The sequence below is a fragment of the Serinus canaria genome, chromosome 1A (genome assembly GCF_022539315.1).
Source record: "Serinus canaria isolate serCan28SL12 chromosome 1A, serCan2020, whole genome shotgun sequence".
NCBI classification, from domain to species: Eukaryota; Metazoa; Chordata; class Aves; order Passeriformes; family Fringillidae; genus Serinus; species Serinus canaria.
The window spans coordinates 9,193,376-9,206,978 of record NC_066314.1 but is presented as its reverse complement, the minus strand read 5'-3'; the positions used below and the strand labels follow the sequence as shown (position 1 = coordinate 9,206,978).

The window sequence follows — 13,603 nt, the reverse complement described above, 5'->3', positions numbered from 1 at the left end:
AAGAATTATGATACCTGTCATTCTGGCATGACATTAAGAAATGAACCTACTCCCTGCTTCTGAGGAACCTGAGCAAACAGCAAAATCCACCTTCAAACAGGGTAATTATCCCTACCTTTTTCTCTCTATTCATTATCCATGGAGAACACTCTTTGCTGAACTACAAGTCTGGGGATCAGTTTAGTCCTGAATAAACAAGCAAAAAATAATGGATATGACAGATGGAAGGTCTTAATTCTAGTGGGAACAACTACCTTGTTTTCCCTTTTCAGTGTTCTGCTGCACGGCATGTCTGACACTGCAGAGGTCACTTGTGGATGCCCCATCTCCCTGGAAATATTTAAGGCTAGGTGGGATGGGGGTTGGAGCAACTTGGTGTAGTGAAAAATGTCCCTGGTGGCAGGGAAAGTTGGAATTTTTAAGTCCCTTCCAATACACACCATTCTGTGATTCTGTGGAATCATGAAATTTTAACCTTCTAGTTTTAAAGTTGAAAACTTCAGAATACCACAGAAGATAATACACATTAATGGGTGAATAAAGCCATTTACAATAAATTCCACTCCTAAAATCTGTGTAAACCTTCTCCTAATATAGCAATAGAAGAAACATTGCATTTCTTATGTAAATAAAGACACATTTTGGGGGGATTTTACTTGAAATAATTACTTTTTTTAACTAAATTATGAAGACTTGATTTATTTTTGCCTTACAAGTATGGTAAATCACACCAGATAAAAATGTCAAGAAAAGTCTCTCTTAATAAAAATATTGATAGGATTTACTCTAAGTGTTAAAGCTTAAATGTACAGTTTCTACCCTAAAGCTGACAGGCTGTTGACAGATGTGTCTTTGCATTTGTTTCACAAATACAAACACTTCTGCTGAGTCTGTGCATTGCTTAGCTGGGGATGTTTTATGTGTGTGACAGGTCATGTGCAAGATCTTCTGCAATTTGTCTCATTTTAGCTGAACAGATATTTTGCATCCAAAGGCAAAAGGAAGACAACTCCCATCTTTAATTACACATATTCAATCTGTACAAGGGCCAAAGATGACTGTGACTGGCATGTGACTTGATTTTATGGCACACTGGTGTAAAGCTGTTTCTTTATTATGTTAGACAGTTACTCACACTTTTTTTGTTGCTGCTGAATGGATGAATTGCAATCTTCACTTCCAGACTTTTTTGACAGCTCCTGGTGCTCTCATGGAAACCATTCCTATGGCTATTCACTCTATTGAACCCTACCATGCTGGACTAGTTACTATTTAATAAAATCAGTGCTCACTGCCACAGGGAGTGCAAGGGACACATAGCTCACAAAACAGCAACATTTGGTACCTTTGCAAAATCCCAGTTTCAATGGGTGGCTTTCACAACTGTTTCTGCTGCTGACAATTTACAATTCCTAATTTTTTCTTGACTCAGCTATGCTTGCTTGCTAATATAAATCACTAATGGACAGCACATCAGAACTACAAAAGGGGAAAGAGTGGCAAGCAATACTTTTTACTTGGGTGAATAGGAAGGCACCATCTGTATTCTTTCTAGTGTTCACATAGAGACAATGACTATAATAGACAAGCAAGTGGAATTGTAACATAATCACACAGAAAATTTTCTGTGGTCAGAAAATTAAGTGTGCCACCACTGAAAGTAATGTTATCTGGATTTTTTTTATTATGTGATTAGCTAGCAGGTTACTTTTCAGCCTTTCACTTATACTAGATTAGATAAAATGTTGTAATGATTTCCTCTACAAGCTGCCTTAAAGAAGAAAATCATATTTAAAGCCACAGTTCTAAGAGATATTCAATCATCTTAGAGTCTCCATAACATCTTTCCCTGAAATGTTGTAAAAAACCCATTTTCTATTGGAAGAAGGGCATGACTAATGAAAGGGCACAGTCTGAAGGACAAGTTATCATTTTACTGTAAACCTTCAAAAGAGATCAGTTTTATTCTTACTCTTTTAGTCCTACCAATTGTGTAAGGATCAACTTTTTTGCTCAATTGTCATGAAAAACGTGCCTGTGAATCATATACATGAATACATGAACACCCTTTTCACCTGCAGTGTTTATGAATGCAGACAAAGACAAAACCCTGATTCATGAACTTTTAAAAAAGTGATGGTATATTCATCCATGCAAAAAATATTCATATACACATTCAATTTCCTTAAGGTAGTGAAAATCAATCTTCCATTTCCATTTTATTCTTTTGTGTTCAGCTCTAGTAAATTCTCTTTGTCAGAGTGAGCTGTTTTGTAAGTTTTTCTGTACTGAACTTTACTCTTCTGAATGACCTAACTGTTCCCTTCTACCTTTCCATTTTTTAACTAGGAAATTAGGAATTCTGTGTCAGGAGGCACAAAAGTGTACACAGAGAATTAACAAAGACCTTAGCTGTTTCGGGCACTGTGCATACAAAGAATGAATAAAAAACAGTCCCAGTGCCAAAAATATTTCAAATTTAGGGCAGCATCTTACTTCCACACTTAGAAAGATAGTCCAAAAGTGATCCTATATTTAAAGTTAAGTATATCAATACCATGTGGCTCAAACAACACAGATGTACAGTTGAAAAAATGTCAACAAGGTTTACGCTTTGCCAACATGTGTGTATGCTTTTACAGAACTTTTGAATGTGATAAAATGTACAAAAGAAATCACTGTCCAGTCTTTCCTGTGCTTCAAGATGATACAGACCTAAACCCATGTTATAACAAATGGAAATGCTGGAGGGAATACTGTAAGTCTTGTGGAAACTAGATAATTTAGATCTTGTACTGTAGAACTCTCCTTCATAACATAACTGGACTGAGTAATTGAGAACTGAAACTATTATAGAAACTGCAAATTTATGGCCCTATTTCCAGATGCTGATGAGGTCAATTGATTGCATTCTTCAAGGATCACTGTAAATATTTTATTTCTTGGTGGCCATGTGCCTTTTCCTTCTTTAAACCTCATGTACCTGACCTCAGCATAAGCCATCTGAACCTCAGACACATTATGAACAAAACTCCATCAGAGAGTAACAAGCTTAATGCTTAACATAGCGTCAAAGCTGAAGTCAACCATGGGAAGTTTACAGAGCCATGTCAACCATGGAAGTCATGGAGTCAACCATGGGAAGCTTACTTCATGGAAGTTTACAGAGTAGCTTCCTCACCCACTAATACATGGCCAAGTTAGTGCAGTCCACTTTATATTTATGGAAGTTTGTTTTTAATTTCCTTGTGCTTGTCTGCTTGCATCCTACCTTCCATAAAAATGTCCCACTCCTTTGTTTAGGCTTCAGCTACTTTGAGACATGGGCTATTTGCTACCTGATAGCTGCACACTAGTGAAAATCATATAGCTCATTGCTGTTTGGGTTCAAGGCAAAAGCATAGAGAACAGTTGGTACAAAAAGAAACAATGGTGTACAAGCTCTTTGTTTTCATATCTCATTAAAGAATAATATATGTGTTCAAACTCCACTGTAAAAACCTTTAAACAATGAGTTGTTTCTAGAATTCATCATGCATCATAGAAGGATACCATTTATATCAAATATATATGTCAATCTGTGAACTGAATAAGTGAACTGAATAACTTGTTCTCGAAACAGTTTTACTATATTTTTACAATTATATTTTACAGTATTATATCTACTCTCCAATATTAAGTAGGACCCAACATTTTCTTACAATCCATGAGCAACGTTCTTCAAGATGCTATTCCAAATCCTCTACATGAAACTTTAGTGCTCATTCTAGTTTCCCCCACTGTGCTCATTGTTCATTAGTGAATGATGCTTACACAGAGTGCCAATACCATAACTATGGCATTCCCTTCAAATTTCCAAGTACTGTTTTCCAAGCAGTAACAGCATGGGAAGCATTTAATTCTGCACAAATATGTGAAGCTGCAGGAACTACTTACAGTGGGAGCCTTGGAGAGTATAACCAGATAATGTTGCATTTGAAAGTCACCACAAATAATCAAACAGAGATAACAAACCCTCTTCATCCTATCCAGCCTGTACTAATCACTGGTATTCACAGATAACATAAAAGATAAATATTGCTGAATGGCAACTCTTCCAGAGTTCTGAAAAATACTGACGCATCAACTGACAGAAGGGAATGGTCTCAGATAAAAGGACAGCTAAGAACATATTATGTTATAAAGGTACTTTTTTTTTTTTGCCAAGACTTATTTCTCTTATTCATAAATATCAATCTGATTCCCAAACATGAAATCTTATTTCTCAAGGAAAAGAAATATCGCAGAAATGAAAATTTTTATCATACTGATGTCAGCCTCCTCTGACCCCTATAAGAAATAGCCCTCAAAACTTGTATAACTTCCTGATAATCCTCCTTATCCAAAACAAACAAATTAAAAATGGATTTTTGATATGAGAACCTCTTGGTCTGGGAAAGATAAAAGATGTACACACTGGGACAGAAGATTATCCACAGAATCACACATGGCTGAGAAACCTCATGAGGGTCAAAAAGGACAATTAACTAAGGCAATTATAAATCTGGTGTTATCTGCCTCTCAGAAGGCACATGCAGTAATTTCAAGGTAAATGCACTACAGACTGTGCCACAAGAGCTGGATGTTGTATGATTAGAAAGGAAATGCTTGCAATTTTCATTTTTTGAAGTATTGTCAGTAACCCCTACACTGGCAATGAACTGCCATATAAAACACAAAATGCCATCCAAATTCTAAAAATGAACTTCTTGTGTTACTTCCTGAATATTAGTAATATGGGCTTCTCTGTTTCCTGGAAAAGCAGTGAATGAACTAACCATTGCTTTAGGCAGCAGATATTCCTCTGGACTTTTCAGCAAGGTGTGCAAAAAGACTGCATACACATGTATTGGAAATGAGTGTGTCTGTCCTCATGCTATACTGATAGCTGTAGAATTGTATATTATAAAAAAAAAAAAAAAAAAGCAAGCAAATACTTCTTACCATAAAACCCTCAGTGTACTGAAACTGAGCTCTGGAACTGTCTTCTGCTGTGGGACTCAGGGGCTTAGGATCAGACATAGAGCGTTGCATCATCTTTGCTGTCTTTGGGCTTGATGGAGGAACCTTGGCCATGTCAGCATGCAGCATCTTCTGAGGGCTGATGTCATCAGTCATGGGTTTTTCATAAGGTACAAATGCTGACTCTATAACTTTGCTCGGTGAAACAGGTGAAATGGGTGAATAGAGAACTTTGGGAGATTTGGGAGGGGAAGGGACTACCTGTAACGTGGAGTCTGGGCGAAGGTGGGATGTGTATCCTATCTCTAATGGAGTTGGACGTTTTTTATCTTTCTGAGGAGATGAAGCTGACAGATACTGGGGACTTTGAGTGTCTGATGCTGTCTCTGTTTGACATCCCAGACTTTCTCCTTTGTATGTCTTTTCTGGAGCTGAAATGTGCTTTATGATTTCAACCTTAGCATCCCATCGGGCCCTGATTGAAGGTGTTCTTATTGTTCCTACAGGTTCTGTTTGCACAGAAATCTCTGCTACTGTCTGAACTGCAATACTAGACACCTTAGAGAATGGTTTGGCTTTGTCTGCCTCAGTGGTGCTCTCACTGTATTTCCCTACACGAGGCTTTCTTCTGGATCTGCTGGAAAGATCCCATTCATCTTGATCTTCATCGTCAGTCTGAACACTTGTATCAACACTCTTCTTAGATCTTCGTCTCCTGTTGGTGTAACCTCTTTCTGCTCCATCTTCATCATCAGTTTGCACTCCACTGTCCACTATTTTTTTGAAACACCGGGGCTCTTCTTCCAGGGTCTCCTCAAACTCCTCATAGGGACCACGTAATTTTGGCATAGAGCTTCTCTTTTTCAATTGCTTCTCCTCTCTAACATCAATATCCTTAAGAGACATTTCTGAAACTGAGCTTAGGATACCAGACCTGGGTATGTACTGGGCAATGCCATCAGACTGAACTGTATACCATGCTTGACTTTGCGGAATTTCAATACCCAGCACTCCTGAAGCTGTAGTGGTTGTGTCATCAGTAGGCCAAAACTGGCCATTTTCTGTGCTTGCATATTGTCCTTCCAGAAGTGTTTGATCTGTGGTAGTTTGTGGTGATCCAGTTCCTGAAGGGTCATAACCATACTGATAAATTTGACGAAGTTTTTGCTCCTCTAACTGCTGGTGGAGCTGCTGTTGAAGTTGTTGGAATTGTTCAAGCTGCAACTGCTGCTGGGCTAATGTCTCTTGTCTCATCATGAACTGAGCTTGTCGTTCCTCCTCCTGCTGAAATAAGAGGTGATGTTTCATGGATTGCAACTCCTCAAGCTTTTTTTGAACCATAAACTTTTCTTGTTCTCTAAATCTTTGAATTTCTTGACGTTCCCATTCCAGCTCTTCTGCAAAGCGCTGCTGCTTAATTTTCTCAAGCTCAAGAAGTTCCCGTTCCAAATCAAGCTGCTGCTGTTTGCCTTCTTCAGGGGCAATGAGCAGGGCAACCTCATCATCAATTACGTCTGTATAAACTTCAGATGCTGTAGTTAAAGCAGGTATCAAGCTGGTTGGCTCAGTGGTAATAGTTTCTATTGAATGAGGTGGTAACCCTGTCTCCACACCAATGGCAGTAATTGCTTTATCTTTTTCAGCTGCCACAGTTGTCAAGAAACTATATGATCTTGGGAGTGGCTGAGTCTGTTGCAAAGTTGATAAAGAGGGCACTGAGTCAATTGTTTGGAGAGTAGGTAGATCTCTGACACTTGTACTGAAAATAGAACCAGGTTGTGTGGTGATGGCAAATGTGGATGGGATTGGAGTTGCTACTGAAGAATAAACAACACCATTGGATGATCTTAAAACACTTCCAACACCAAACTGGGAACCCACAGTGGACACCATTCTTGCTTGGGAATACTGTGGTGTACTGAGCCCGAGGCCAGAAATCTGCCGAGTCTCTGGATATGGACCTGTAGTCTTGCTTGAGTAATCCATAACCTCACCTGAAATTACAGGGCAAAGTTACAGTCCAGTCCCACAAAAGAAGGCTGCTTTGCGGATTCTGAAAGTCATCCCATCTTGATGAAATAAATGGGAAGGGGAAACTGCATGCAAATCTTCAGGTAAATGATCTACTTTAGGTGTGAAGGAAACAGCATTTCTGAACATGCAGGCACATGCAGGCACCTCTGTGCAAACACATACGTAAAATGAAGAAATGAAAAACACGTGTAATCCGGAATAATTTGTCACACTGTCCAAAAGAAAACAAAATAACAGAAGGAGGGAAAAAAACCAATAAAAAATTATCCTGAAATGAGGTGAGGAACATCAAAATTATATTTCAAAGAAAGATCTGCTGCTGTGTCATACTGACCTGTAGTTACTCTTCCAGAAGTAAGATCTACTGCTGTATCAGTTGCCCCAACTCGATAATCAAAGCTATTCTTGCTTCTGTATGCAAATAGTCCAGCTTCTGATAAATTTGTGTCAGACATAGATGGTTTCATACCTCCAATTCCTCGGTAACCATATGACCCTGAACGATCATACTGATAATGGTCATCTCTGTAGCCAAAGCGATCTTCAGGAAGTGTAGTAGAAGGCTGCTGTGCTGTACAGCTCCTACCAAATGGCAATTTATAAACCATATCACAGCAGACAGCTCTTCTCCCTGCAGTCAGATCTACAGGCTTTTCATCATCTTCTATTACCGTTGTTATGATACCTGAAGCAGTTTCATCCATTGTTACTACTGTTCTGTGGGATTTTGTAGTGCTAAGGTCAACTGCTCCACTCTCTGCTGGCTCCTGCGAAGTGGAGAGATCAGTCCAACCATTTGTAACCCCAACAGGTGGTACAGTAACAGGCTTTGTAGTAGCCCATGTCACTGCTTGTGTTGAAGTACCTAGTGATAAATTTATTGGCACTTCATCTCTACCTACAGAGAAGGCCTGGCTGCCTGTTACTCTGTATGCAGGCTCAAAATGTTTTGCTGTTGTTAGCTGCAGTGGTGTTGTCATTGCGTGCCCCAGATCCACAAGGCTGTCTGTGCTGGTGGTGTAGCTCACAGTGGCAGTGCAAGTCATTACAGTCACTGTCTCAGTGACTGCAGGCAGAGAAGTATCAGCAACACATGCAGTGCTAAGATTTATTATGGATGGCTGGACAGTACTTACTGGCCTTCCACCTGTGTCACTTGCTGGCATTTGCCTTCTTACATCCATGGAAACAGCAGAGAGATCCATACAGCTGTCCCTCATTTCAATGTCCATCTTAGTTAACGTGCGAAGATCGATGACATCGCCCAAAGGATGGAATCTTCCATTCTCTCTGTATCTGGGTTGGTCTACAATATGTAGTGGCTCTGGAGGTATAGTAATAGCAACACTACCTAAACCATAACCAGGCACTGGACCCTTAACCACAGACACTGTGGTCTTGGTTATGTCTGTTGTTACTACTTCTGGTTTTGAACTAGGTATTTTTTCAAAAGTTGATTGTGTTGTCACAGGAATAGCTTGCAGTGCACCTGAAATGTACATACTCTGACCTGCCATACTTTGAATATCCATAGTTTTCATGGATGTAGTAAAAACTGGTTGCATAGGTGGGGGAATCTGTTCTTTAGAAGGTGCTTCTAAAGGCCAGCTGGTAACAGCCTGGCTAGTTATAGCTTCAGTGGGAGTTCCAGGCTCAGATGGCAAAGTGATGACAACATAGGTTTCCTGTGAGGGTTTTGCCAACCTTGGTGAAGATTTGTTAGAGTGTGGAGACAAAGGGGAAGTGGGAGATGGTATTTTGTATTCAGCTGTGGACACCAAATTCAGAGTCATACTTGAAGTCAATGCCAAGCTTACTGGTTTGGGCTGTGTTTCTGCTGGCTTATGAACAGCTATTGGGAGTGGAGGAATTGCTGGTTTAGGAGCAATTGGAGGTTTAGTTACTTCAGGTGGCCTGTGACTGAAAACAAGCCCTGCTGGAATGGAGGATGGTTTGGGTGGTACAGGAGGTGGTGTTGGGGTGTATGTTTTAGTGATAGGTACCACTTGATCCTTTAATACAGCTGTGGACTCTAGTGTTGGAACACTTGTGACTTGAGGTACTGCTATGGGAGCTGTTGCTGCTGGAGCCTTAATCTGTGACTTCTTTTTGGGATATATGGCTGGCTTGGGTAAAATAGGTGGTGGTGGTAATGGTGGTGGAGGAGGTGGTGGAGGAGGAGGAGGTGGGGGTGGAGAAGGACGAGGAGGAGAATCCAAAGAAGAGCTTCTAAGAAGAGAGAATACTTTGGCTGAAACAGCAGGAGCTGAGGAAGGCACAGGGACCATGCTGGTCTTACTTACAACACTGTGAGTGAGTACAGAAGATGTTTCTGATGCAGGCTCTGTCACTGGTACTGGTGCTATACCTATAGGCAGTTGCTCAGATGCAGCATTAGTCAAATCAATCCTTGTCATATCAACACTCAATTCTTTGTGTGGCTCTTCATGATGAATTTTGATGCTGCCAGCCTCTACCGTACTTTTAATTTTTCTAGCTTCTTCCTTCTCTGCTTTGGAGGTATCAAAGGTAATGATGTCAGCTGCATATTCCTTGGATTTTGTAACTGTAGTTGCCACCACTAAAGGTGCAGTTTCAGGCAAACAAACTGCAGTTTGCTCCACACTCGCTGCATCTGATTCAAGAGATGGTTTTTTAGTGGCTCCGGCAATAGATTCAAAAGGCATGCTCAGTTCAGAGTACTCTTTTGCTGATGTTAAGGGAACCTGTGTTACTATCCTGACACCCTCAGAATCTGCTGGTTTACTTACAACCTCTGCTGGACCTACAAAACCTGTGGTTGCACTGTCTATGGGTGAAGAACTATCTGTGGTAGAAACTGAAGATGTAGATGATGTTAAGGAAGCTGTATCAGAAGGTAAAACTGATGCAGCACCTTCTGATGTCTCAGAGTATGTCAATATTGATGTTTCATGAGAAATTATTTCTTGAATTTCTCTAGCATAATCTGTTAAGTATTCATCTTCAATTTCCTCTGCTGTAAAATGCTGTGTTATTTTAACATCTGGGATAGAAAGTGTTGTGCTACTGACAGGTGATACATCTGAGATTGCTGAAGTAGTGCTTGATGTTAAAGATGTACTATCCACTATTTCTCCACCACCAGATACCTTTGTATCAGATGTGGGAATGAAATCTGAAGCTGATTGTGTTGGACTAGACCCTGGGGTTAGCTGCATTTTCTGCCTTTTCATAAGCTCTTCATAAGCAGCCTCTGCATCTAACAAATGCTTTTCCTCCATGGTGGAAGTTACTGTGCTGTCTAATACAACTATTTCATGACTTTCTGGGATAATGTAAGAACTAGAAACAATATCTTCTTGAGGCACAATAGCATGCAAAGTCTCAACACTATAGTAGTCTTTCTCTAGATCACTAATTTTCTGTGGTTCATCATAGACCTGTTCTGAAGCTCTAGGTTTTTTCTCTTTTCCTCTCTGTTGTATATATTCACTGCTCTCCTCTTGTCTCATAACAAGACTAGTATCAATAGTTCCATTGTAAGTATCCTCTACTAAAGATTCATAAATATAATCCTCTATTAGCATTCCACCATATAAAGATTCTTTTTCAAATACATCATCTTTTTCATTTGACATTTGAAATGATTTGGACTTATGCATCATCTCCTCATATACCTCTTCAGCACTTTTCAATGTCTTTTGGCCACTCTCTTCCTTTGGTAGTCCAGTTGGTTTTTCATCTGTTGGTGAGTACAGAGAGACGGCAGTAGGCAATTTGTAAACTTTTTGCACTTCTATTATTTTTTCTGGGCTGATTTCAAAACCTTCAGGTTCTGACTCAATGCTGGGTGAATATTCAGAACAAGAAGATCTGTGCAGCTCTTCCATTTCTGCAGCCTGTCGTAATTCTTCTGTTGGAGATGCATCTTCAATGGGAGAAAGATTACTTGGCGGAGTCTTTGGACGTTCCCTTCTTCTCTGGGCTCTGAGTTCATCCTTGTCCTTTTTAGATTTTTTGCTAGAACTTTTTCTTTGTTGCTGTTCTAATTCACGTTGTTTCTCTTGTTCCTTTAGCAGTTCTTCCTCTTCCCGTAGTTCTTCTTCTTCTGAAGAATCTTCAATAGTGGGAAGAAGAGGACCATGTGTCCGATGCCTTGCTTTGCGCTGTTGTTTGCTCTCCCCTCCCAATTTTTTGTGACTAGGACTACTGTCACTGTCTTCGTCAAGTGATGACACTGAAGTAGGAGATGTACCTGGTGTGAAACTAGAAGCATGTAAACTAGAAGATCCTTCTCCTCTAGATCTATCTTCTGGTGAATCTGTAAGACTCTCCATCTCTAGCTCAGGCTCTTCATCAAAATATAAAATACCTTTTTGTGGTTCAGATACTTCAGAATATTTGCTTGTTATTGTACTATTTAGTTCTATTGTTTTGAAACGTCGAAGGCCTCCTCCTCCAGATACTGCAAGTTCTTCACTGTCTTGACTTTTACTTTCCCTGTATTTTGGCTCTGGGCTTTCATCAAAAGTCTCATCATCGTCATCGTGCCATGAATGTCTTCTTCCTGCATCCTCATCATAGCCTGCACTGCTTTTCCGTACCATTCTTCTGTGTTTTCCAGCTGTTCCTTTGGCTTTGCTTTTCACTTCTTCTTTCTTTTGGCTTTCAGCTGCACTGATCTCTTTGAGTTGATTTCTAATGAATTCATCATCTTCAGAACCTGAAGCATCTTCATCAGCACTCATCTCTATAATCTGTTTTCTAATGAAGTCTTCCTCATCACCTGATCCCTGGCTGTCATCTCGTTTGTACTCATCACTGCTTGAAGAACCAACACTAGTTCTTCTTTTTCTCCTTGGGACAGGTGAGTTTTCACTCTCACTGCTGTCCTCCACAGAGTCATAGCGTTGTTGTCTTCTTGCTGATATGTCATCTCCTTCTTGTTCTTCCTTGAAGTCTGCCTGAGAGGAGGCAGTTCCTTTGCCCTCTTCTACAATGGTTCCTTCACCTTCTTTGATGGCTTTTAAGTCTTCCTCATCTGAACTGTAAGACTCTGGAGTGACGGGCAAAGGTTTTGTTTTAAGTTGATCCTTTTTCTGTTCACCATATGTTTCAGAAAGCTCTTTGCTTTTTGCAGATTTTTCATCAGAAAGAGTGCTTGCCTGAGCTTCTAAAATTGAGAGTACAGTACTTTCCAATTTAGCTAGATCTGAGGGGCTTGGTGGACTTTCTTGTGAAATGGTGTCTTTCTTACTAGTTTCTTTCAGTAAATCCTTTTCATCAGTGGGGATATGACTTGGAATTTCACCAAGTGAACTTGATATCCCATCAGAAGAATACCCGGTGTCACTCAGACCTTGTGGACTTTTCTGCTGCTGAGAGCTTGATGTGTCTGATTTGTCATCCTCCTTTTCCTAAAAAAATAAATACATAACGCGTGTGTATATATTTATATATAAATTCTTATGTCTCCTGGCAATTAAAAGTGATTTTTTTTAAAAGGATGAGTTCATGCCTCTGATGAAGATTGAACACTAATTTCCTATTCAAAGCTATAAGAATAAAACAAAAAAGTTCCTCAAATTATGATTTTTTGCATTGACTCTAACTAAGCTTTGCATGGCTGTCCACACTGGCAACTGATTTTACTAGTTTCAAGATGAACTTCTATTTATCAACATAAAATTTAATTGTTTTAAGAGCACTTAGGAATGATAACCTGCCATTTGATCACACATTCATGGGACAACTTGCCCAGGGGTTCATTTATTTGAAGATTTTATTTACTATGTTTCAAAGCTGTCTACACAGTTTTTAATGCAAAGAAATATAGCTTGACAAATGCCTGCAGAATTTCTGAAGTCTGCTCCTTTCTTTGCCCACTCAAAACTTTATACTTGGCTAGAAATATGTCAATCTTGTTAAATTTTGCGCTCATTATTTGATTTTCTTTTTGATTGAAGTATTACACATTTCAACATGCAACAGAATACATAGAGCAGTGAAGCACAATTTAATGACATTTGGAATGTCTCCACATGTTGGAATGTCCCCTACAGCTGGGCACTGTACAAATATTTTTTGAGTACGTCATAAAAAAGAAGTTTCTTGGTAAACTGTTAGTTTACCAGCAGAGTAAGCTGCTGGTAGGGCAGTGTAATTGCAGGGAGGAAAGCACAATGGTCAGCCATTGATTAAAGGAAGAAAACAGGGCAGGCATTCCAGCATCAGAACCAATGTTTTCCTTCGCAACCCTAATGAAATACCCTTAGTCATTCCAGATTTTTCTACCTCATTCTGACCGACAAGCATCTTTATCTCCTTCTATAAATAACAAAAATACTAAAAATATCCTGCAGAAAGTATTTTTGCACCAGTTTCACTCCTGCTTCTTGCAGCTGTGAAATGCTCTGTACTTAGTGAAAGTACCTCATTGTTCAGCTAAAACAGTTCACTCTCCAAAATACAGGTCACCTTTGCTCTGCTATGGGCTGACAATTTTAGGAAGTGTCCTGAAATCCACTGGCAATTTGAGAACAAGCATCCCAAAGTATCATGATTTTTACAATATGATGTGATCTTT

The 13,603-nt window shown here is 39.6% G+C and overlaps 1 protein-coding gene across 1 annotated transcript in view; it reads right to left on the bottom strand.

The window, feature by feature from the left end:
• Positions 1-13,603, bottom strand: part of PCLO (piccolo presynaptic cytomatrix protein) — a 318,033-nt gene that overhangs the window by 157,888 nt on the left and 146,542 nt on the right. The window contains exons 6-7 of the mRNA XM_018910330.3: positions 7,370-12,434; positions 4,984-6,995 (exon numbers count right to left, since the gene is read on the bottom strand). Of these exons, the coding sequence (XP_018765875.2) occupies positions 4,984-6,995; positions 7,370-12,434 (7,077 nt within the window). The remainder of the gene's footprint in view (positions 1-4,983; positions 6,996-7,369; positions 12,435-13,603) is intronic.